Here is a 27,807-nt window from a genome sequence, read left to right as displayed (position 1 = left end):
TCATATCCCTTTGGCCACTGGTCATGTAAAGCAGTCCTCTAATATCTCTGGATAGGGGTCCTACAGAATGGTTTGTCAGGAGGCAACATCAGCAAATATGATAAAACCATACTTGCCCATTTTGCTTAATGTGCTTGCTAAGTAAAAGTTGAAATTACAGAGGTATATAATAAATAACTTGTAAACTTTACCTACTCATGCATACTTAGATGAAAATATATACACACTTAGCAGTTGTGTACAGAGGTCTATGTGAGGCCTGGTTTGATGCTGCTTATTGATGGCTCTTGCTGGTACAACAGTCTTATGGATGAAGGACAAGCCACCAGTACTCTGAACTTGCTTATCTTAGTTCTTTCTTTAGATTTTAAAAAACAAAAGTAAATTAGAAGACATTCCAGTTATTTGTAGCACATTTAATTTTAGCACTTTGTTATTTTGGACATCATTTTGTATAATATATAAATGTCTATGGGGTTCTAGTCACAATTTCGAAGACCAGAAGGGCTATAGAAGTAAATAAATAAAAAAAATAAGAATGTTTTCTCTTTAATTTGTACTTCCCAGAGACTTATAAATTATTTATAATTTAAGTATACTTATAGCTTTTGCTCAATAAATTAATATGGCTTTCTGATGAGATGAATTTCTGATTAAAACAAACTAGAATATGAATGTGTGGTATATGCGTTTCTTATGCAAGTAATATAACAATTATTGATTGTAATTTTTAAAGGATCTTTTTAAATGAATAAAAATAGGGTTACTGTTTCACACACTGACTTACAACTTGATTTTTTTGCACTTTGGAAAGTTCGTGAATGTGTCTCAGCTCATGAAGACCTACCTTTCTCATGCAAAGTTTTATCCCATTGTATGGATGTACCAGTTTACCCAGCCATTTCTCTACCAATACATTTAGATTTATATTGTTAGCCATTTTTTTAAGCAAACAATACTGCAACAAACATCTTTATATGTATCTTCATGCATGTAAGAGTATTTTGGTGAGTCAAATTCTAAATGGAATTGTGTGATTAAAGGATATGTGCATTTATGTCTAGATTAATATTGTCAAATTTCTCTTCTAAAATACTATATCAGTGTATCCACCTGCCAGCAGAGTGCTCTCAACACTAACTATAATCGATGTTTAAAATTTTTGGCCAATCGGGTAAGGAGAAAATGGTATCTTATTGTTTTAATTTGTGTTCCTTAGGCCACTAGTGATGTTGAATATAATTGCCTAGAGAATATATATGTATATAGCATAGACATAGAAGTTATTTCATTTTAAAGTAGTTTAAATTTATTTTTCAATGAGTAAATTCTAAGTTGTCTTTGTTTTATACTGTTCTCTGCATTAAGTTAGCCATTAAAAAAGTAGATCCTTAAGAGATACCAATTATAATTTTCTTAGCAAGATTTTCTAATTTGCCAGCTATGTTTAATAGCATATTTTTTTACTTCTTTTTTCCAAAGAGCTCTTACAAATATAGTCTTATTTGCCTATGATAACAGAAAGGGTTCAGACATTATCATGAGCAGTTTTTTTAAATAAGAAGTATTTCAGTACAGAACAGTTAAGAATGATTTGTAAAAGGTTATATAATCAGCTCTGAATTAAATCTATAACCCATTCTGCTTAACGTCTTAATTTTGGTCTCTAATATATGTTAAACTCTTTATCTAAAATGGCCTTGAGGATTAATAACCCAGGGAATATAAGTTTTTACGATAGGGTTGGGCTATGGGCCGACTTCAGAGAAGGCAGCACCCTTTCCCCTAAATCAACCAAGATCTACCACTGGGTTTTTTTTGTAATTACATGCTGAAGGTTCTGGACACTAACTGATCTTTTTCCAACCTGCCCAGCTGGCATATAGCATTCCCTTGGAGCCCACTCAAACGTGGGCTCCACTGACTCCTTCTGAAGAAGCATAGTCTTTCCACCATGCCAGAAGCTCTTCATGAGGATTCACTCATGAAGAGCTTCTGGCATGGTGGAAAGACTCATTCTGGAAACACTCATTCTGGCCTCAGGTTACTGAAGCTATTCAACAAGTCCCATATGTGCTTTAAATCTGTCTGGAAACCTGGCCCTCCACAGAAAATACTGTTTCCCCGCAACCTTCTCACATGCTTGCTGTCACTCTTTTTTGACCCACATACCTCTGAATCAGGTTGATTAGGATCAACCTCTTTCTCACTTGCCATGGCTGCCTCTAAATCATTACTATTTCTTTATGTAGATATCTTTGGCTCATTTAAGGTTGGTACCCTCTGACAATACTGCCCTCCATCCCTCTTTATCATTTTCATCTTCTCAGCTGTTGGACTTCTTGCTCATTCACAGAGGATTTCTGAAGCTCTGGATTATCTATTGATGCCTTAACCTCTTATAAATTAAGGAAATCAAGAAATTTCCATTTTTACTTTATACATCCCTATAAGCTACACCACAGGTCTCTGTAATGTCAGAGTAACAGTTATATGTGCAAAGATAATTTATAATGAAAACTGGTGAGTCGTATTCATATTCTTGCTGTAATAATGAATATAAATTTTCTCTTTCCTGAACTCTACTTGAAAAATGCCTCATTTGTTAAGTACTGTATGTATTTGGTTGAAATTCCAGAGTTTTACAATGTAAAGGATGGAAAGATGGCTCAAGGCCTACTAAAGTCCAACTTGCATCATGGGTACCTTCCAAAGGCAGACAAGGCATATATGAAGAATCAGTAGATTAAAGAAGGAATCAGAGATGACCCCAGACAAAATAAACTCACCATAGGAAATAGGAAACTTAGGAAACTTGAGAAAATTTTAATTCATTCTTCATGATGCAAACAGAGAAGATAGAGGAGAAGCAATCCAAAGCAAAATGATCAAAAGAGAGTCTGATCAAAAGAGTACCCACTGAATATGAAGGAGAAAAAAGACCCACATCTTAGACATATGCTGGTGAAATTTCTGAATGTCAAACAAAAATTATACAAACATCCAGACAGAAAAAACATGTTATGCGCGCGCGCACACACACACACACACACACAATCAAGTTTGCATCAAACTTCTCCTCTGCAATACTAAATGCCAGAAGGCAGGGGAGAAATCTCTAGAGGCTAGAGCACCTGAGAAAAATAGATGACACAGCCACGCTGTTGTTCATTTGTGAATTTATTGGAAAAGTCAGAGAATAAAATAAGCGGCAGTGAACAGTGAAACCAAGAAAGCCTGATGTACATGCCTGAATACTTCTCGTTAATCTCTCTTGTAAATTAATATGAATTTTAGAAAAAAAATTTTTTTAAACATCCAATTTAAGACCTATAATAATGCAGACCATAGATAATTCCAATAAAAAAAGGGTTTTTTTAATTACAAAAAGAAAAAGCCATATAATTTCTAGATTTCTAACTTAAAATGAGGCAAAGAAAACTTAAGCGATATAACAAATGATAGAGGGAAAATGGAAACAGCAAGAGTGTAATGTTTTTAGAAAAGTATGAGGGAAAAAATAGGACCAAACATATCAAGTATCACAATAAATAAATGTATCGAATTAAATGCTTTTATTAGAAAACAAAGACACCAGTGTCAGAAATCATAAAGGAAAAGGGAGAATAGATTTAATTTAAAAAAAAGTTTGTTCATCTAGAGACCATTAATAAAATTAAATGACAAACCACGACTTGGAAAAGACTTTTATAAACTATGTGATAGGTTAATTATCTATAATACATAAAAAACCCTTACAAATTAAAAGGAAGAAAGAAATGCCTCAGTATAATCCTCTTAGAGAAGTTATTCTGAGAAAGTACATTTGGATAATCTTTCTGGAGTTCAGTTATGGATTTTTGCAAAGATACAGCTGGAAGAATGTTCATCTCAGAGCTGTTTATAATAATAAAACTTCGAGGCATCCCAAATATTTGATGTTGCAGCTGCTTTAAGTAGTTTACATATGATTCACATAATGGAATACCGTTCAGCCATTTAAAAAGTGATATAGAGACTACGACCATTCCACCCTGAACACGTCCGATCTTGTCTGATCTCGAAAGCTAAGCAGGGTCGGGCCTGGTTAGTACTTGAATGGGAGACCACCTAGGAATACCAGGTGCTGTAGGCGTAAAAATAAATGAATAAAATTAAAAAATGATACAGAAATGAATATTGAATATGAAGATACTAGTTACTAGTTCATTAAATGAAATGCATAAATTACTAAATAGCATATGAAGTATAATCTTGTTTTCATGTAAATATACATATTTCTATATGAATATAGATTTGCATAGAAAAAAATTTGGAATGAAGTATTCCAGAATGTTTACCATAGTTATGGTTACTATAAATAAGAAAGGCAAGAGGGAAAGGCTAGTAAAGAAGCTGGAGTCATTATTATTGTTTAAGCATTGTGGACAAAAGGAATCAAGTAAGCTCGAGAAAACTGAAGAATGGTATATAAACTTTGAGAATGGTGTGGAATACTTTTGTTTTTAATCAAAAGTATTAAAAACTTTTAAAGTATTTTTGAAGTTTTTTTTAATTCCACAATTTAACTATAAAAATGCGATCAGATTATCTGATCAAGTATTCTTTTCCATGTATTTTGAACAACTGAAAAAACATTACTGAGTATAGACCTCAGTTGGATATAAAATAGGTACATTGTGTGTAGTAGATGCTCATTGATGTTTCTGAAATTTTTTCTGCAAAGTACATGGCCACAAGCAGCTATATCCTAACAAAAATCTATATTTTTGATTTGTCCTTTTCTTTTGAATTTTTTTCCCCTCATTCTCTTATCAACAGGTCACTTAAACTGCGAGTTTTTGCTTTCTCTTAAGTTTGGCCATATCCAAGCATTGACTGTTCTGCAATAGATTTCACTTATTTCAGCTACCGTATTGATTCCAGTTTCCCCATGACTTCAGAAGTATGGAGAATGCCAAATTGACATCATCACAGCAATAATGAATACAACTGTGTGCTTGCTATGTGTCAGGCATTGTTCTAAGGACTTCATACTTATCAACTCTTCAACTGCCGCAACAGCCCAAAGAGGTGTTGTCATCCCCATTCTATCAATGGGAAAACACAGTGAGTTATATAACTTGCCCAGGATAGTCCATAGTAGAGCCAGAATTTGAATCCAACCATTGTGGCTCTAGAGTTTCTGATTTTGGCTGCTACATTATCATACTTAATTTTATTAACTCTCATTCTGTTTTATTTTATAATGCCTTTAGCTAACAATAAGCATTAGCGCATATTTGTAAAACTAACTTAGTAGTATGGAATCACAATCATTAGATGTCCCTGGAAATATTTGTGATTCTCTGATGTGAAAATATTTTTTTTAAATAGAAATACTGTTACTTAAGGTAGCCCAGTATAATATGTATATACTTTGTTATATTTTTGGTTGATTCTTTTGATATAATTTCCCATAAAAAATGAACTCTTATATTTTCAAATAAAACTGAAATGCAGTCTACTACTGACAAACTTTATACCCTGTTACTGCACTAAGTTAGGAGGAGAATATCAAAGAGAAGTATCTTTGAGCAAAAAATTAGGCTTGTCAGTTTCCCTGATTACAGAGGATTAAGAGTATAGGGATTGATTAAAATTTGACCTTGGAAGGAAAGATGATTTTATGAAGTCTAGTTCATTTTGGAGGCAGCTTAGAGATAGAGACTAACGCATGGCTTTCCATACTGATGGATGAAAAAAAAATTAGGTGGATTCTGTACACACTGCCACATCTATCTGTTGTATGTTTATAGCTCCTTTTTATCATGAATGATAAATTTTTATGCAATAGAAATATAACAAGCACTATTAAAACAGTAATGTATCTTGAATTTTAATTGTATATTTCTGTGATTTCAGACCTCATAGCACTCTATGGAATTTTGATTGAAGGCTAATGCCCAAACTGATCTCTCCAAAATATTCCATATAGGAGAAATTTTAATTCACATATATTCAGAGTACATGTATAGTAGGCTATATAAGTATTTTGCGTTTCTGAGGAATAGTGTATATATGACAACTGAAGTACCTGGACAATCAGATGACTCGATGGCTATGATTCATGAAGAGCCTGCTGACAGGGCTCCAGAGTGGGAACATTTTTTTTAATGAAGGCACCTAAAATTACATTAATGTGCATGTGGGAAAGTTAAGATGGTAGGTGATTGAGTACAGAGACTAGAATGCTTTTTCTTCCTATATTTTTTTATTTGACAAATTTTAAACTAAATTATTTTCTTTATTCTCTTTTATTTGTTATTCACCATCAGTGAATATTGCTTGTTTTACTAAATCTTTTGTTTTGCTGCAGTGACTTGAGGGGGCCAGCTCCTAACAACAGAGGCTTTGACAAAGCACCAGAGGATTCTGTTAAAAAGTTGTGTTTCGTAATTGTAGTTGTCGTGTCAGAGCCTAACTGACTTGGAGCTGAAGGATTTTTGTGAGATGAGTAGCTGTGCCAGCAGGGACCCAAGTCTCCTGGGCTGGCCGCGCTCTCATTAAGATTTGCCGCTAGCAGTGGCGGTGTTCAGCATGTATGTGACGTGCATTCTGTTATTGTATGCTTGGCTTGTCAGCCTGCAGCTTTCTGACACTCACTTATGTCACTCTTTATTCAGAGAGGAAGAAGCTTTTGATAATTTGACAAGACAAGCTCTTAAACGATCTAGGTCATGGCCTTCACTGTCTGTGATTGTGAACATATTTCCTGAAAGCCCTGTCACTCATCACAGCTACATTTTCTCCCGGGGAGCCACAGGCCTGTCCTGGTCTCTTGTCAGCTCATACATTTTGGTTATTCATATACCAAATACAGTACTGGGGGTTTTTTTCTTCCCTTTTGCAAATGCTAGCATGTTAGTAAGGCTAATCCTTTCTCCTGTGCTGTGTTCCCAGCAGGGCTGCGTTCAAGGGCTCTCTCTAGTACAAGGCAGACAACTGGCCAAGGGGAGCTGAGGAGGAGGAAAGGCCGCTTAGTGCTGTTTTTGTGTTTGTTCATTGTTGTGGAAATATGAGAACTGGTGGCAAGGGCCTTGTCTATTGAGCACTTGAGTCTTGGTCTGCTGTCAGGGGCTGTTTAAGATTGAGTGTTTTATTTTCTTTGATGTTCACATTTGAGAATAGGGAAGTGGGAATTAAACAACAGATGCACTAAGCCGTTGTTCTGGTAAAACAATAATTAGCACCTGATAAAATTCAATATGGGTCGAAATGCATAATATAAACTCTCAATTCATCTGGTGTGGCAAACTGTGTTGATTCATCTTTGAATTTTATGAATAATAACACTCAGTTATTCATGTATGGTTTATTATACAAAATACAATAGAGAGGAAAACTAGTTGGGCAAAAGTTGGCAAACAATGTAGCACGTTGCTAAAACAGATGTACAAGTACACTTTGTATGTTTTCAGTTGTGAGACTTGAGGAGGCCCTTTGGGTTGCCATCTATCTAAGCGCCTTAGGTAAGGTGAGATCACCAGGACAACCAATAAATGCAGTTGTATTTTAATAGTTACATTTTCATCTTAGATGAGTTCCACAGCAGACTAGTCATTCGATTTAAATATTTTTAAATAATATTTTAAAGTTCCAGTTGTAATAGTAATTTTCTTGCTATGGAACTTACTTTGCCTAAATTTTCTGTGCAATAGATATATAAATATGGATACTATGGCTTTCTTTTTGATAAAAAGAAAAATGTGTGTAATGACTAAGGAATGGTAAAAAGTGGAAGCCACAACAAGCAAAAAAATTGATTTTTAAAATCCACTAGTGATGCAGTTATTGTCATATATTTAGAAATAAAGATGTATACTTTACATTGGTACCTATTTTGAAGTTAAAAAATAATTCTTTTTAACTTTACATGGAAATATATTACGCAGAAAATAGCAAAATGAAACCATGCGTGGGAATGTTCAGTAAAAGTACTTATGAGATAGTCAAGTAGAATTTTTTAAAATTGTAATGCCATTGTCTAATAAGAGAAAAGAAGTTTCACGTCTCTCACTACTAATTTTTATATTAGCCGTCATCTTCATGTACAGAGCAATCAGACGATTGTTCAAAAACCAAGTAATTCTTTCTTTTATTACTAAATTGCTGCAACACAAGAAAAGGTCACATGGTAGAGTGGCATTCTGCCAGTGTATGACAACTCAGTGATTGCGATTTTTCAACCGTATTATTCTGAGGACACTGTGGTAATCAAGAACTATCCATAACTAATGTATAAATAACTGTTTGCTTATCTCTACAGTAATCTAACTCAAATTTTATAGACACAGCAAAAAGCTTATGATAGAAGGTAGGAAATGAATATTTAAAGGTATATTATACATTAGATATTTGTGTGTAAATATGTTTATAAAAATAGTTTGTGTGTGTGTATATATATATATTATATATTACATATATATATATATTCTTAAGAACTTTGTAACCTACAAGTTTGTGACTATTATTTAGTACCTAACACGATCTTTGCCTTCTGAAGCTACTTTCTACTTTGTAAAATAGTTTCCTTTTGATCCATGTTGTTCATCTGTAAATCACTGTGTATATGTGACTTTTTTAGTCAGACACATTAGTTTGCATGAATATGACATTCAAATTGGAAAGCCGACCACTAAACAGTCTAATTTCCACACCTTTCTTCAGAAAATTACATAAGACAGTTAAACTTAAAAATCATAATGGATAAAATATTCAGCATAATTGTAACATAGCTACTCTTTTTTTGTTTAATCAGAGATTTTGCCATTAAAAGTTATTTTCTGAATTATTACCATAGCCATAATATTTTTATATGGTATGAATTTTCTTTGAAAGTTTTATAACTACCCTGAGAAATAAATGAGACAGGAATGACTAATCAGGTAAAGAATTGTTTCAAAATATGTCAAAGACTATAAAGATTTTAAGAAGACTTAGTTCATTCTAACTTTAGGTATGCATATGTGTATGGATATACATATGTGTGTATATACACATTTTTAAGCAAAAGCTATAAATTCACATTTACTTTAAGAATTGCCCTTAGTTGGCAGTTTAATTTATTAGAACCATTAGCATAATATGGTTATTATTTTTAAAATATTTCTGTCATCAACAGTTCTTTTTCTGAGAAGATTATAAACCAATCAACTATTCATAAAGAGCCTGGTTAGGAAAAGTGTCTCTTTACACACTTCAGGTGTAAAGAAAGAAGATTCATATGTGTATCCACAAGAAAATATCTTCTAGCTGGTTTTTGTTGATGTTCCTATTGTTTTTTTGTTTTGTTTTGTTTTGCAATCACCTATTCTGGTTTCAATAATCTGATCTTTTGCAAAGTTTTTGAGATCTTATTGGATTTTTTAAAGTTGTATCTCTAAAAATATGAAGATGGAGAAGACTCGACTTTTAAGGGGAAAGACATAGACTTTAGATTCTTGACATTTTTTGTTTTGTTTTAATTCCCTTTTTGCTCTATTACATAGAGGAGTGAAAGTTAGCAGCAAGTGTTTAGGTAAAAGATGGTAACAGACATCAGAAATATATAACCACAGTGAAGTCTTCCTAAAAGCAGTTGCTATTAAATTGCTTTCTATCATACTACCAAGGTTCAAAGTATTCTTTTAAAAAGTGTTCTTGGTGAGTCTTATTGATTTTGACCACTGCTGTTCATTTATCAGTTTAACTGAGTTATGGCTCTTAATCACATCTTAGTGCCCAAAACTTCTAACCCGAAAAGAAAAAAAAGAGAGAAAACTTTGTTACTGGCTTTCTGACAATGGCAGGGAGTGTGTTAAACCAGTGTAAAATTCAATTAAACTGTCTAGCCAGGTTTTTGAAGCTGAAATGCAGACCCTTTCTGTTAAGCTTCTTATTTTCCTGTGACCGACACCGGTGGATGCTGGGTTATGCCAAAACCAACAGGCTGTAAAGTACCTTGTTTCATGCTCCCAGCTGATCAATATTTTTATTTTCCAGGCTTGCCCAGAAATCTGGAGGCAGTATCACCTAACAGTGAGTAGAAACACCTTTTTTATTTTCCCCAAGACCTAGCCTATTTACCCTTCTCTGAACTGCTGACCATAAAATATAGACAAGCATCTTCTACTGGAAGATAATAAACATCTGAAGAGTTTTTGCACTGAGAGAGCAATAATATACTTTTTCTATTCTCCCCTGCTTACTACTCTACCCTTTATCTTCCTGTTCTTAAAAGATTTGGTTGGTTTTTTATTACTCACATCATTTAATGATTACATCATGTTATCTCTCAGTCTTCCCAGTCTACATTCATTAAATTAAAGGGGGGCAAGTATGCTAGGAGCCATAAAAAAAATAATAGTAATCCAGTGTCTTTAAAATGTTGTATTATCTACAGTCCATAAACATATAGTCCACGATATCTTCCATTGTCATTTTTTCTGGCTTTACTGAAATATTTACATGTATATTTTAATAAAGCTAGACATATAGTTAATTCAACTGTCATATCCTTAAGCCCTTCTTGACATATTCAAAGTATATAAATATGTGCTTAATACCCTTCAAGTTATTCAATTCTCTGGTTTCCTTTCATTGTGATTTTAGGCTAAGTAAAAGCAGAAAACAATTTAATATGGAACTGTTGACTGAAGCTCAATATTGTGAAGTCAGTTCATTTGTAACATTCAGCTTTATTAATTTCAATAATTCACCATAGCACTACTAGTCATTTCTATTAGTATATTAATTATGTTGTGTGGAGCAAGAAACAATAAAAATTACCCTTGTAATTATACAGTTATACAGTGTAATTAAAAGCTGCTTCTTAAAGTTTAACATATTAAAAAGTTTTATTTATAGGAAAACAGTAAAAATAGAAAGGGCAAAGTTTTTAAAAAACATGTGTTCTTACTGCTCTCCTTTTATGGAAATCAAAAGTAAACCAATAAATAGACTCATACTACCAATATGTTTGTCAAAGGCCCAAGAAGCAAAGAATCATATCAGATGGTTTGTTTCTACATTCTGTTATCACTGCTTAATTTATTTAAAGATTCTCAGTAGAAAGCTGTAATTCCTCAACTATCCCTCAATCCTAAATTGGATTTTGTTAAAATCTTTAGTGTTACCCCCACCAACATACACACACACCCTATATATATTATACATATGTTATAGATATAAATTATATGGCTACATTATATCTATGCTCATGTATCAGTTTTTTTATCCCAACATGGTGAAATCCTTATAGCCTAAACTTGATTGGAATCCAGTCATATATTATACTTTCAAGATCACAGTCGCTCTTTGTATACCATTTTTTTTAATCAGCATTTTTATTAAGTAATAGCCTAATGGATTTGACGTTACATTTCTTCTCCCCCCACCCCCCCACCGCCGAGAATTCCAGTCTTGAAAATTTGAAGGGTGGGAAATACTATTTTAATGACATTCTTTTCATTATCTGCACCTATGTTCTTTTATATAACTGACATAAAAGAATAGAAATTAGACTTTAGCATCAGATAATTGTTTGAAGGTTTATTTAAAATTATAGTTTTTAAAAATCGTAAATTGTAAAAAGAATAGTTAGGAAAAAATAAATGTAACAAAATGAATTCCCTTTGGGGGAATTATAATATATTCTTTCTATAGGTATAACAGTCACTTTGAAAAATCTATTCGTCTCTGTCTAGAATCCTGATTAATTTTCAAAATAATATTGTAACTATCACATTTCATAATTATCAAGTTTAAATTAGGAATTAGGAATTGGTTTACTATGCAAGTATAAATGCAAAACTTGTACATTTATAAACATGTACATATATATCAATCCATCTAAAATAAAATAGTTAAATAATTATGTATATAGGCAATATCCAAATGTGTGCAATTAGGCAGTATTTAATCCTGAATAAAAGCAAGATGCATGGTGAGTTTAGCCATCTTCAGCTCTTTTACTAGGCGATGGACTGCCATCTATTGACTCATAGTAGCCCTCACACATGAATGTGGTATCAGTCAGAGCAGTGACTGACTAATGAAGCCTGGGTTAGAATTGCTACTGGATATTCATGTAAACCAGTTGTCTTAAAACTCTGGAAATTTCTACACTTACTCATTGATTAATTTCTTTTCTAACCAAAAAGTGTCCATTTCTCACCCCAAAGGGAACTGTGTTTTTTGTGGGGAGAAATTGATTAGTATATTCAGTTTGGAAATGTTTACAATTGAGAACTTTTCAATTGCTTTTATCTGCCTTCCAGTAAGGAAAACTAGAAGAACATTTACACAGCCTAAAGTTTAGCAACTACAATTTGAGGTCCATCCAAGAATCACTTTCTTTAAAAAGAAAAAAGAAAAAAACTATAGGTCAGGTTAAACATATTATTTTTCAAACACATAAGAGAGAGAGTGAAGTTGATTGATATAAGTGGACTTGTGAAACGTTCCAAATCAAAAATTTCTTAAAACACATTCTAAAAGAATATTAGAGAAGAAACATGTTCAGTATTTTCAGCAATTTCATGAGATCAAATAAAGCCTCCTTAATAACTTGTATCTAAATAGAATAGCTTTTTAACTAAACTTGACTAGATTTCACTATGTTAATAAAAACTGACCATCATTCTAAAGGGTACATGCTAATAAAACTCTAAAACACTACCTATATATCCCTATAGATATGTTATCTGACTATGTCAGTTTTCTTGATATATTTTAATAGCTATAGCATTGTCATATAATTAATGACTTTAGATTATCAATTTAGAGATCTTCATGGGAAAAAGAAAAAACTGATTTTTATTTAGCAATTAAGTAATTTTTCCAAATAGTTATGTATTTATCTCTTTCAAAAAAATATTTAGAAAAAAAATTTAAATCTTCAATAATATAGCACTATTCTTGTATTTTAATTTTTGTTATATTTTTAAATTTTGGTAAAGCTTGACTTTGAATATTCTTTTCCATCTTTCTAGGTAAAATTTCCCTCTATTCAAGAAAGAAAGTCCCTTCCCCCATCCCCAGTCATTTTTAGTCTCATTTATATTAAAAATCCTAGGCCAAAATGGCCACCAACAGAGTTTTTACAACCAACAGAATTTTTAACTAGTAGAGGTTATAATTTGATAGGCTTTGGACATTCATTAATCTTGATTTTAAACTACTTAAAAAAGTACCCAGAACTTTGCAATTTGTGAACCGTATGTGTTAAGAACCAAAAAAAAAAACAAAAAAAACAATACATCTTTTATGTTAAATTTTGCGCTTGGATTTCTTTGTGTGCGTTGTTAAACTGTGTTACAACTTGCTACCTTTTATTTTAACTAAAAGTTTAAGCAGAAAGCAAATGCAACCTTTTAGGACGAATTATATGAAAAATAAAATTTTTTATGTAATGTTGAAATGCCTTGAATTCACATTTCACAAAGAAAAATACTGGCTCTCAGGGAAATAGGGGGAGCAGAGTTTCTGGCTTTCCTTTCTAGCCTGGGAAAGGCTTGTGACCAGAGGTTACTAGTAATTAACCTACCCTCAGTTAGGTCTTACCTGAACTAGTTAGATGCCAGAGTATATCATAGACCATAATTAAAAATACCATTTCATTTTGCCACTCAGTTTCCTCTCCTTACTTGGAAACATCAATTTAGAAATGTATTTTCACAATATGGAAATGAGATTTTTATATGAAACAAGAATGTTACTTTCTAAAGCATTCTATGCTGTACCGCAGAGTAGGTAACCTTAAACGTCAACTTTTAACTTTAAATTTAACGTTAGAATCATGTTTTATAGTCCAGAAGAAAGGAATAAAAAAGAATTTGATTGTGAGGCTATAGCTATACAAAAGTCTTTATCCTAGAATTGTGATGTAAGATAGGGTGGGTAACAATTTTGTAATTGTCTAATACTAAAATTGATTTTTTAAAAAATAAGTTAAAATGAGAGAGTTTCAAAAAGTCATCCTCAAGCTAGAATTTTTTCTTTTTATGGTGGGGAAAAAAAACCCTCTCTCTCTTAATAGGATATCCAATGGGAGTCCTAAATATCTATCTATCCTTAGCTATATAAACAGAACTGCAAAACCCACAGGAACCCCATTCACATGGTAGATATCAACTGATAGATCTTTCGTGTGTGTGTGTGTGTGCGCGCGCGCGTATGTGTAAGAAAATGAAATTTGTTACATGCTGTATTTTAAATAACTCCAAAATACAGAGAGAACTAGGCCTCTATTTTGGAATTACTTAAATTAACTTTTTCTTTGTACCATTTTTTGAGGCCTGGCATACAGATTATCCTAAACTAACACTTTGATAAATTCATTTATTTTCGTATTTTAGTTCACTCTGCCAGCTTCCTTAAGAACCAGGAGTACTCTTATTTAAATTTGTAGTTTTTTGTTCCTCTCTTTATCTGGTGTCACTATTTCAGTGTTTTGATTGGTTAAGTGTTGCTATTGAGATACTATATCTCTTTCAGATTTTCAGTTTAGTTTTCATTAAAAATACTCTTAGTACTAAAACACTCCTGAGGTGAATGTAATGGTGCTCTGATGATTCAGAAGGCACGTGACTGTTTTGTAGTACCTCAGGGTCATCTTTCCATTGTAGTACTATAAAATAAATCAGACTGCTTTATATTTAAAGTTCCTTGGTGTCTGAATAAAAAGAATTTTCTGAATAAGCATTGATAACTTTGTTTCTAATACTCCATCTGTGATAACAGATAGAAAATACATTTGAACTGTGACTAAAATTTGTAAAGATTTTTCAAATGGAAATTTTATGTGAATATTTTTATATTTATTTAAATACCATGTTCTTAAAGAATTTAGTGTCAACATTTTGCTAGTAATTTTTTACATCAGTCTTCACCTTGTTTTGAATTTAGTATAAAAAATAGTAATTACTACATTTACAGAGTAGGTCAACTAATTTTTTTTTTGTTAATCTTTATTTCCACTGGCATGTTGGGCCACATTTTGCCAGAACTTATCATTGGAAGCAATTGGAAAATGCAATTTCAAAGCAAATGAAACCTGGAATTATCAATCTCAATAAATGAGATTCATTTAAAAATAAATACAATTTGCCAAATCATCAAAAAGCAATTTTCTAAAGCTTCTGTAACAAGAAGGGGAAGAAAGTGAATGTTGTGAATTATAAATGCACATGTTATTTTTCCTCTCACAGTGTTTCCTCAGACATTTAGACAATTTGTATACAAACTTATTTTTGAATGGGAGTAGAGTAAAATTATTTAGATTTAGATATAATTTATTTCTCTGTATTGGAGCACATGGGAGAACCTTTATATTTCCTTCTTTTCAAAGAAATATTGAGGTGTCATCCCCTTCAGAGAGATTCTCAACATATTTGATTTTCAAGATTTTAATGAAAAAATTAATTTGTTTTAAATGGGAAATCAATATGGCATATTGCAAGCAGGTATTTTTTTTCCTTGTGTTAATATATTTAAATACTATCAGTGCTTTATGACAATAATTCTAATCTAGATTTAAGTATTTCAGATAAGTAATGAAAAGTATGCAGCATTCACACAGTTTAGAGAAGATTTATTATAAATGTTTTGTCCTAGAAGCAGCTGTGGTTTTGCCACCTTCTAAATATCTCTGATGTCCTAATTACCCATCATGGCGATTTCTGTTCATTTTTTAGGTGGTACATGTTACTCAATAAAACTTATTGAACCTGAAGCTCTATTATCAACAGTAACTTCCTTTCTTCATTTGAACAAAAAATTTCTTGGTGCTTTTTTCTATATGAGCTTCAAGTTTTACTTCTATTTGAAAAACTTAAAGAAATACTTGTTGTAGTCTTTACTTACTTATCTGTTAACAAGTGTTTCTCCTGAGGATGATAAAAAGATGGAAAATTACATTTGGACTCTTTACTATCTTTTTCTCTCTTTCCCAGGTATGTTCACCTTTACTTACAAAGGAATTATATAAGGGCAATTTCTTCTTGATAGTTAAATTTTGTGGTAATTAATTCCATTTCTAAGTACTTATAATTTTAGTATACATAACTTTTTAAAATCTTTTCCTTCTCAAAAAACACATAAATTATTCATAAAATCCCAAAGAAAACTACATTTTTTTACTTGCAACCCTGCACTTTTAAATAGTGCCCCTGTTATGACAAAATGAATATAAACAAGTAGCCTGAGAATTTTCAGAATTCATGCAGTTTAACACTGCATAGTATCTGACTGTCTAATAAATTATAGTTTAAAAATCTGAAATGTTTAATGGTGCCTGTTCTTTGTCATGTTAACCACACATAATGAGCATAGAAGTATTTTGTAGAATAAATTTAGCATATTTGAGTGATTCTTTTTCGTATGTACTTTGAACAGGTGATTCATTCCATTCCTTAAATAAATATATTCCAGATTTTTGAGCTTTTCATAATCTTCTCTGGATATTTCAGTGAAAGAATAAAAGTAAATAAAGTATCCTGGACCATGTGTGATATTTGTGTTAAAACATTCCTCTTAGTAGTCATGCATGTGAATGACGTGGTAGATTACAGTTAATGCCTGACAGGTCTTAAGTATTTAGGAATCACTTAGATACAGTCATGATCAGCCATAAAGTCAAGGGTTTTGGTTAATCTTTTAAATAATCTGCAGGAAAAGACTCCTGAAAGAACCCCTTGATTGTGGGCATGAACAATCTTTCTAAACTAGTGTTATATTTCCTGTTATGGTATAAACTGCAGTAGTTAAATTGAATTAAGTTATGGTTTTTAAAACCTAAATCTCGACTAAAAGTTAATGAATTATTGATAAAAATCAGTCAGATTTTATTGAAATTCATTTGCCATTGATCCCCACATACCAGAAAGTCTTAAAAGTTATGTTTTTGTACATTTATAAGGATTTTCTTCCAGCTGTTTTGAGCTCAGCAATGGTCCTCCAAGACCAACAACTCTGGGTTTTTAAGAAATATCAAAAATATTATATGGAGAAAAATGCTTTGTGTTTAGAGAGCATTTAACCAAAAAAAAGTATCTTTGGAATTAAAGTAGACCTTCACCTTAATTAGTATACTAATACACTATAGATCACATTTCAAAAACAAAAATTCTTCCATGATAGTGTTCAGAAATGCATATTAGCTTTGTAAAAAAGTCACACATGTAAATCAATTGGTAATAAAGCTACCCCATTATTTTCATTACTTTTTTTCAAAAATCATATAGCATCGAATCTGTTAGATTATAAGGTCATCTTTATAATTTTGTGATATGTTCATGTCTATAAATACCCATTCTACATAAATATTTTTCCTTTAAATGTATTTGTGGATTACCCTACTTGCCTTTTCAGTTAAGGGGAACTAAGTTGGGGATAGTTTCTTAAGTTTGTTTAAACGATAAAATCTCAATTTTGTCTTTCTTGGGTCTCTCACATTTCCTTTCTTTATAGTTATGCCACATTTCTTCCTCATTTTACTGAAGTCCTTAGAAAAAAACATTATAAAATTGGGCTGGAAGGGCAAACTTATTTCTGAGGAAATTACTAGGGTATGTTTTTTATCATAAGGAAAAGAATGCCAGCTTTGGGGTTAGACATTGGTTCACATTCAGGTTCTTTCATTTACTAGATGTGCAAAACCTAATCAAAATATTTATCTTCTGAAATCCCCAGTTTCTTCATCTGAAAAATGGGGATAGCGCCTTCTAGGTTGTTGTAAGTATGCAGTGAGATGATAAATGTAAAGTATTTTGCACGATACCTGGCAAAGAGCCTATGTTCAACACTGAGCTCCAATACAGCAAACCCATAAACGCCTCACACCTGTAGAGATGGCCTCTGGGCTAACAGCCCAAACTCAGATTATTATAATGTCTTTTGAGAAGACTGTCGTTTGCCTAAGATAAGGAGATTCATACTGACCTATTTACTCTCAGTCTCATAAAAATATTTCCTTGTTATAGTCATTAAAATACAAGCAGTATCTTATTAACAAAATTATTTACTTCAGTTTTCATTTTTTAATTATGTTTGTCTTCTCTAGATAGGTACATGAGTAACTTTTAATTAAATACAGCAAATTATTTTCTTAATTTGATTTGCTTAAAAATCATAAAGACATTTAAGAGTAGATCACAAAATTTTTTAGGCTTCTTCCTCTCTTAATAGAAATGACTATAAAATATGTGCCATATAAAGATATGATGATATCATATTGAAAAAATATATTAAGTTAATGTATAATTCTTAAATGGTAACTTCAGTGTCATCTGAATATAGTTATCTGTCATAAGCAAATGAAATTTCATAAATCTTTCCTTCCTTTATAAATAATGAGCATAATATGAAATTGAATAATTCTCACACACATACACATACACACACCAATGATGATACTTTCTGCTAGGGATAGAGGGTTTATGTTAATCAGATAAGGAATGAAACAAATAGCATATTAGTTTTTTGCACTTCAGGTAAAACTGCTCAATGTTTTCATATGATTGATGCCAGAAACTCTACTGATTTCACAGCAGAATGTTGAGTTATAAGAGCTTGGTCAGTTGTTTTGCAGACACCCACCCATATTCTCATATAGGTACAGAAAAAAAGGCAACACAAAATTAAGCACTTTCTCAGTGCATGCGATTTGTATTCTTTCAAAGAGCATTCCTATTCCATTTTTGTTATTTATTTTAAGACAAGCAGAAGCTAAGATGGAGCATATTGTAAAAGCGAAAAAGGTCTCTTTTAAATAGGTCCTTACAGCTGTGGAATTCCCTGCCTTTGTGACTGATGGTTAAGTATTTCTCAGTAGAGTAAGCAGGGTTGGGTTTGGTTGGGGAGGGGGAGTGGGGAGTACTGTAGAGTATAAGTCATGTGGAGTTATGGTAAAAATAAAAATCTTGGGGTTTATTTGGGTCCCCTGTTTATAGACTAATAAATATAATAAAGCTACAGTTCTATTATTCTACAGTTTTTCAATTATGGTTTATGTACAATTGTACGTAAAATATATAAGCAGATTTGAATATGTTAAGGACTTCCTATGGTCGGAGGATGTATATTAATGTGCATTCTGTGTTTTATAGTCCACCCCAATAAACATTCACATAAAATATCCATGGATTCACGCATGTATGTGTTCTTTTCTGTCCCTTCCCCCCAACATCCTGTCTCCACGCCCCCCTCATCTCCACCCTGCATCAAAGCTTGTGGTCCTTTTCCATCCATATACTAAAAGGTTCTTTGTAAACCAGGCCATTTGTCCATCATTGTTTGGGATCCAAACAGTGGTAAGATACCCTGTCACCGATCCCGCGTGCTATGAATGGCAGCTCCTCTCCGGACAATTGGCGGAGGGGCCGAGAAATATTCCTGAGAGGATTATTTAACCTTTCAATTTAGAGGGCACAAAGCCTGGCTGATTAATGAACTTTCTGATGGGCGCTGATAAGCGGATCTATTTCTTTATTTCCCCTAAAAGTGATTCCTTCTCCTGTCCATATTACTATAATCTTAAACATAAAATGTGGCAAATAGATTAAAAAACAGCACTAAAGAGTTTATCTAGCTGGCAAACTGAAGGAGCTAAATTAAAATTGGTAATGACAGCAGTGGCTCAGCCTCATATATGGTTTTTAAATGCACTGTGTATTTTGAAGAGACTTATTCTCCAGTGCGCCTGGTAATGACTGTTTTTGGTGCACAGTCTGGGGCTGGCTTCTGTTATCCCCACCCCGCCCCCTCCCCCCAAAAAATGAGTTGTGTTATCTGGATGGCTGCAGACACATACGCATCCCCCTTTCTCACTGCATGGGCAGACAAGGTCGATAGCATTACAAGGTATTTGTGGCAGTGCTTGTTTCAGTTTTCAGAGCTGCCAGTTTCCAGGCGGATTTGAATTACAAAAGAAGAAGCTGGCATGAAAATTGAAAGGTTTTATCGGCTGGTCTGAAGCCTCATAGCACATTGCTTATTTATGCAGTCCATTTGCACCAGGAAATATAAAAAGGAAATACATTTTTAAAATAAGGCCATAAAGACCCAGATATGTTTAAGATGGCAAATAAAATATAGATACCTATAATATCTTTCCAGGAAACGATTTTCACTTAATGTTGCACATTACTTCAGAAGAGCATTTATGTTGCTGTCATAAATTTGTGCATTTGTGTCACTATGTAGGTAGTCTCTGGGGATTAAGAAGGAAGACTTTGCTAACTTACTTTAAAATTAAAATAGACGGAGGGATAGCTCTGCAGTTTGAGAGCTGCATTGGAAATATTTAAATAGGGTGGTAAATTAAACTTAAACTAACATTTTTGCATTCCATGTAAAATTAGCTATGGCCCAGTGAATAAATGCCACTACCTTTGGAGAAAATTGGGATGCTTTTAAGCCATGAAGATTTGGAGCATTCAGGGAGTGAATTACTGTGATCCTTACTGTCTTGCATATGTTCATTGTTCTCCATTTACTGGGGTTTTCTTGTGTTGTTGGGTTTTTCTTTTGGGGGCAGGGTTCATTTACAAAAAGAGAAATCAATAAGTTTAATAGCTTCTTTTTATAAAACTTGTGTCTCATTTCTTTTAGTCTTCAAATCTTTTGCCTTTTAGATGTTGCCTAACAATGTCGGTAATATATAATCTTTTCACTGTTGGGAGTTATACCAGCAATTTACCTCTATTCATATAACTTCAGGGTAGTTTTGACTTATTAAAAAAGACACTTGTGCAATCCCTTACACTCTTGGTTACACAAAATGAAGATACAAGTATACAGATGTACAATACTGCGAAGCCTTGGGTAATTAATGGTTTTACCACTGGTTATTTGTAACCTTCAGCCCACTGGTTTGTAAATTTAGGAGTAGCCAAAAGAGAGGTATGGGGGAAATTATGTGTACATAGGAAATATCAAATCAGTAAAGCAACACTCTTTATTCTGTTGCAATTCAGATGAACACTGTTTTAGAACCCATTTTCCAATAAAGCAAATTACTCTCAGCTTAACCATGAGAGATGCAATTTTTTGCAATTTTCATTTTCACCAGTGTCTGGTACCTTTTTCATGTTTTCATGACCTGGACTAATTACTTCATGTAGTTTTTTTTTTAACAGAGAAAATATCAAAAGCGTACACGTCTGCTGCATGCTAATGATGTGCTGTACATTTTTTCATGAATTTTCATAAGGATTTTTTTCTACGTAGCATGTGTGGCTTAATGATGTAATCACCCGATAGACTAGAAAATGCTCCAAAGAAGACGTTCCGGTCTGTTGTGTACATAATACATGTTTCAGAAATCTGCCTAATTAAGGAATTACCCGATGGAGCAGGAGTCTGTTGGGTACATGGCGTCATTTTTTTTAACACATAGAAAATCTAGGTGTATCATTATATAAGGTGCTTTTAATTGCATTTTAGAATTGAGGAAAATTAGTAGCAGTATCCACTGGAATACAGTTGAATTTTTTTCACTGAGAAAAAAAGCAAAGCTTAAAGAATTTCATAAAGGAAGCTTTGTTTCAAAATAATTTCAAAGCCTTTAGCTTGGAAAGAAAAATTCCTCCCAATATTCGTCAAAGGGAAGTAATACTGTGAATATTTGCCAGAACACTGTGCAAATGGAAGGCTTTGTCCAAAACCGTGGTTGGAATAGACCTGGAGTTCAGATCCCCAGGTACGAAGACCCACCCCTGAAAAACACTGAAAAGGGAGGAGCATCATTTGTATCTTTGGTCATGTGGGATCATCATTTTCGCCTTCTCACAGACTCAGCTTTGGTTCAGTTCACTGCAACTGTTTGTCCAACTTTTAAGTTTCTTCTTTTGATTCCTTTAGGCCCCAGATGTGATTTTTCTTGATTATATACCGGTTACCTTTCCATTGGCACTTATATTGTAAACAATACCAAAGGAGAGCATAAAACTAAATAAAACACTTAGAAAACTATATCTGACCTCTAGAAGAAGCAGTAAAAATAATATCTTTAAACAGGAGAAGAAGTATATATTTAATTCAAACTTCTGTTCTGCTTAAATGTCAAATTCATACCATTAGGTTCCTTCTTCAACTAATGGACTTTGACTATGACGGCAAGCTTTTGGTGTGGGGTAACATTTCTTTAGAAATGTTATTTGATTACTTGGGTTAGGTTTTTTTTTAAAATATATGAATGCAGGAGGCTTGTGCTATTAGTGAGTTTATTGAAAGAATAAGTCGATTGGAAATACTCTGAAAGAATAGGTTCTCAAGCATGAAAAGCATGTGAATTTAAGAGGTGTAAGTACAAATGTAACTTGTTCAGAAAGACTGGAATTAACGCTCAGTACTTTACTCAATGTTACATTTGGTCGTGAATACATTTACCTCAGGTATTTAATATATTTACTTTTTAATATATGTTCATATAACAAATTGGATTAATAAATAAAAACATATAGTCTAGTCTTTAAGCATGTGTATGATTATAAAAAATAAGTCCATTTTGCGGTCACAAGAGTAGAAAATTCCCTTTAATTAGTGAAATTGATTACACACCCTATATAATAATGAGCTTCAACAAGATGCAAGCCCTCATTGGATCAAAGTCAGTTTAGATAAGGACAGCTCAAGGTCACAGAGGGAGATGCCCAGCAGGTTCATTTGCATAAAAAATTACTGTTAGAAATAGGACACTGAGGCAGCTCTGGCGTTTTGATCTCTTGGCCTTTGTCATGGAGATTCCTAGTAGTGAAGGGAGTAAGGCCAGTGTCCCAGATAATGATTAACTGTTTTAATGGCATTCATTCATTCATTCCGCACTAACTACTCATGCAGAAAAAAGGGTTATGTAAAATGACATTAGAAGAAAATCATTTGTAATCGTTGCATCGGGCTGCACTTTGAGGAGACATTAGGAGTAAATCCGTGGCGTGGTAGGCTTATGCTTTATCTTCTGATATTTACTGAGTTTACTGGTGCATGAAAAGCTTTCAGCAAGAATAGCAGATGGGATGGACCTTTCATAGGTAATGCTATCTATCAGGTTATTACTTCTATATATTGATAGTAAAGTAATCTCCAAGATATCACCCTACAAATATAGATTATTTAAATGTTTGTACAAAAAAAAATAAAAAGAGCTGCTTTCATAAATAGTTCATTTGGTATCCATCAGGTCAAATAAAGTCTTTAGATAAATTTTTAACTTAAAAAAGTTCTATAAAACTACATTCGTTCCCTGCGTTTAACTTTTCAACCACAGTACAGGCAGGTATGACAGAACCCTGAACTTAGAGCTACTCAGTTGACACATTCTGCTTTAAATTGGACCTTTACTGTTAATTAAAAATAAAGACATACTCCAAGGCAGAAGTATTGAGTCACAGATTTATATTTCTAACACTTTAAATAGTTTTAAGATTTTTGTTAGATCATAGTATGAAAATTTGTCCATTGGAAATTGTTATTGAGTTTTCACTACTGTATTCTAATACAGAAATGTTCTCTAATTAGGTAAGATCTAGGCTGATTTCATTCCTATTAAGTCCTGGTACATGATAGTTTATTAAAATGAGAGTACGTAGATAGCGTTTGTCGTGTCATTTACTAATTAATTATTGTGAAACAGTTTAGAATGTCATAGCACAATATAAATACTGTTGCTGTTTTTATTAGTAATAATGGAAGTTTTTAACTAGTGAGATTTATTCAGATGAACAGACATCGAAATGTTTGTGCTTCATCTGGGGTCATAAATGAACAGTGGGGCTAAATTTGAGGCTTTTTGAATGAGATTACTTTAAAATAAAATAAATTTCAACATGAACCATGCTTTTAAAATCTCGATTAAAAAATATCTCTCTATCCCTGATACTGTTAAGACTGAATTCTTGTTCTCTGTATTACTAACTCCTTCCTGATTCTGCCAGAACATGCACCATACTCTCAATGTTAAGTAGGGGAAACACTTAGGAAGTTGTGTTAATTTATTCAGGGTTTTTAATATATCAAAGCATAATTTTACAGGTTGTCTTTTAGTGACTAAAATGTATTAGATGCTCACTATGGGCCATGTACTTCATATATGCATTACCTCATTATTCATTTATTAATATTTAATGAACTACTACTACAAGCCTGTCCCTCTTCCAGGATCTGAGGTACAACAGTGGACAAAACAGAAAATCCCTGTGAGACAAAACAAGTAAAATATATAGTATGTCAGATGCCATGGAGTTAAAAAAAAAAAGACAGCGAAGCAGGATAGAAAGCACCAGTTGGAGAGAGCTAGCTATTTTAAATACGATGGTCAGGAAGGCCTTACTAAGATGACATTTAAGCCAAGGGATGAAGGAGTATGCCATGTTTATCTGGGGGAAGAGTGATATAAGCAGACAGAACTGCATTGGGACTACCAGTAATTCATCAAACTTGGGCAATAAAATAAAGTCAAGAGAAATTCCATAAAGCTTTTGCTCTGTGTCCTCAATCAGTAGCAGAGATTTTCAGCACCTTTAAGTGCTGAAAGCACCTTTATTGGCTGCATAACTCATTTCCACTCTCTAAAATTTTGCAGTCTTTCACATCTACTCATTCAGCACCTATTTATTGAGCAGTTACTATGTTCTAGGTCAAGTGTTGGCAAACTTCTCTAGTGAAGAGCCAGATAGTAAATATTTTAGCTTGGCAGGCCGTATGGTCTCTTTCATAATCTGCCCCTGTAGCGTGAAAAGTAGCCACTGATATCCTGTGCCTGGCTGTGTTCCAATAAAACTTTACTTACAGACACTGAATTTTAAATTTCATGTAATTTTTATGTGTTGCAAAATATTTTTGATTTTTTTATTCGTTTGAAAATGTAGGAACCGCTCTTACCTTGTGAGCCATATCGAAACAGGCAACAGGCCAGATTTGACTTGTGGGCCGTAGTTTGCCAACATTTATTCTAGACTCTTGGCATAAGGGTACATAGTGGACCAAACAAAGATTCCTGCCCTCATGTACTTTCCATTCTAGCAGTAGGGAGGCAGATAAGAAACATAATAACCAGTTTAGTACGTTAGAAGGTGAAAAGGGAAAGGGAGATAAGGGGCACAGTGGCAGTATTAAATAAAGGTGGCTTTTACTCTGAGAAAAGATGATGGGAGTGAACCACTGGACAGCTGTGTAGTAGCGTGACTTTCCCTGTGCTCTGTACTCTAAAGAGAAACCAGAATTGCTGTGGGAGTATAGATGGCCCCTCCCATGAGGAAGTCTCTATTTGTATCCATACCTATCAAGTCAAGTTCTCGAGTCTGGATATCCCTGCTAATTTGGTTCTCACCAGCCCCCGCTCATCATTACTTCCCAATTCATCTTGTCCTTTTGCATAGGATTTGAGCCAATGGAATCTCTTTTTCAAGTGGAATAAACATAGCATATTGTCTTTCTCATCAATGAATCTAGAAATCTTGCATCAGAGATAAATTGCCATGTATTTGCACAAACATAAATAGAAAAATTTATAAACACATCAGTTTTTTAGAGAACATTTATTCGGGAGTGTGTATTGTTCTTTCTTTTTATCATCAGTTTTAGTCTACTAACACTTGCCACCTAGTTATTGAGCACCTACTGTTAGCTTCAAACTACCTTCTCATGTCACTTAAAATAAATGCAATGCTCAAAATAAATGCAACGCTCATCACCCTGATTTATAAAGCCCTAAGTGATCTGACCCCTCTCCACCTCTAGAATCTCCTCTTCTCCTGCTTTTCCTTCACCCACCACACTTCCAAGTTCACAGACGTTTTTCGGATATTGAAATATGGCAAGCTTATGCCCACTTTAGGGCTTTGCACTACTTGTTCCCCATGCCTTATGCCTACAATACCATTTCTTGAGTCACCAGATACTTGTTTTTTTCTTCAATACCACCCCAGTGAGAGTTTCCCCAAAACTCATTCACTCTCATTCCCATAACTCTATTTTGATTGCCTGCATGCCATTTATTACTATCTGACGTGTGTGTGTGTCTGTGTGTCTGTGTGTCTGTGTGTGTGTCTATCTTCTACCATGGAGATGTAAACAGTGTTTTTTGTCTTGCTCACTTCTCAGTTACCTAATTGTAGAACACTAATTGGTGTGTATTAGGTACTCAGTATCTTTTTAATAAGTTAATGGGAAAATACATGCATATGCTCATGCCATGTGCCCAGCACTGGTAAATGTCACTGATAGAGGCATCCTTGGACTTATATTCTGCTCTACTTGTCCCCTTCCTTCCTCCTATACATAGTCTAGTTTCTTGAAAAAGTCATCTATGTTCTATTCTTCAGCATCTTTGTACTTGAACCCATTACAATCTGACTTGTGCCTCTACCCCTCAAATGAAACTGCTCACAACAGTTTTCAGTCCCAGACAACTTCCTGATTGTTAAGTCCAATGGATTTCGTCATCTTCATCTGTAGCTTTTGACATCTTCATCCTTGAAACATTATCTGTTCTACTGTCACATCCATGACACCATTTCTTTTGGTTTTATTTCTTTCTCTTAAACTACATGTGCTCACGGTTAGATTTTGTGTCACATCAAATAACATAGTTACCTTTTCAGATGGAAAAATCATTTCTGCTTAATAATTTTTTGTCTTCCTGGTACCCTACTGTCTGATCTAGTTTGTAAACCACTGTAATGAGTACATGCTTATGTGCATACTTGCTAAATCTACGCTTAATGACTTTTAGCTAGTCTTAATTCATGAACCACATTTATTTGTTGGAGAATATAAGACATTTGTTAGTTGTGTTTTTTTTATTATATCTCAATTAATAATAGCTGAGGTTGTAAATTCCATTTTGTAGAGTATTTGTAGTCATTTTCAGCAGAAAAGATCTTTCAGATTATTGTCATCCTCCAGTATTCTATTTTAGGAAATAGGAGCTAAAAGTAAAGTTGTTTGAAGATTTCTATAACCTGTAAATTATTTTCCTATGTCAAGAAAATAAAACCTCCACAAACCACCTGTTAACTACACTAAACAACAACAAAATTAGTTGGCAGGCCAGTATTTTCATTTTATATAGGATCCGAATAAAGAACTTTAGAAATAAACTTACCCAAGTTTATTCTCATTCTTCGGATCTCAAAACAACAAACAAACAAACAAGCAAGCAAAATGGAGAAAGGGTGAGAAGGGGGATTAGGTTTTTCTCCTTTTATTTAAAGCCCCTGATGCCTCAGGGGTTTTGCTCAATCCGTCTTCTCCTTTCTCTCCTCTGGTTTCAACTTCTCCATCTCTGCTAGCTTTCACACGGTTCAGTTCTCTCCCATGCTAATAACAAACTCTACCAAATCCCCCTACTAAGTACTGCCCCATCTTATTCTGCCCCTTCTTAAAATCATCATATGTACATACTGTCTCCTTTTCTACAGCTTCTATTCCATTTTTTAACATGTCTGATTATGAATAGTAATATACGTGATAGAAAGTACATTAAATGTGTACAAGTTAATAAATTAGTTATGGAACACACTCAAGTTATATAACACCACTATGTTCAAGAAATAGCAAATTGCATCTATCCCAAAACCCTCTGTGCACTATTCTCTCCCCAATGAAAGTAACCACCATCCTGGCTTTTGTGGGTAATCACTTCCTTGCTCTTCTCTATAGTTTTACCACATTGGTATATGCATCTCTTCACTCTTCCACTCATTGCCCTGTACTCTTTCCACCTTCCCAGTGATTCCATAATTCTCACAATAAGTTATCCATGAACAATTGCCAAATCTAACAGGT

General features: G+C 33.4%; 1 protein-coding gene and 1 pseudogene across 4 annotated transcripts in view; both read left to right on the top strand.

The window, feature by feature from the left end:
- The window catches only part of ZCCHC7 (zinc finger CCHC-type containing 7), a 193,817-nt gene that overhangs the window by 156,041 nt on the left and 9,969 nt on the right, over positions 1-27,807 (top strand). For all 4 annotated transcript variants that reach the window (XM_039856605.1, XM_039856578.1, XM_039856588.1 and 1 more), the window contains one exon: positions 10,024-10,059. In XM_039856605.1, the coding sequence (XP_039712539.1) occupies positions 10,024-10,059 (36 nt within the window). The remainder of the gene's footprint in view (positions 1-10,023; positions 10,060-27,807) is intronic.
- On the top strand, positions 4,017-4,135 carry LOC120598297 (uncharacterized; annotated as a pseudogene).

Source organism: Pteropus medius, unplaced genomic scaffold (assembly GCF_902729225.1).
Source record: "Pteropus medius unplaced genomic scaffold, Ma_sr-lr_union100, whole genome shotgun sequence".
NCBI classification, from domain to species: Eukaryota; Metazoa; Chordata; class Mammalia; order Chiroptera; family Pteropodidae; genus Pteropus; species Pteropus medius.
The sequence above is the reverse complement of the archived record's forward strand: the minus strand, read 5'-3'. Positions and strand labels throughout refer to the sequence as shown.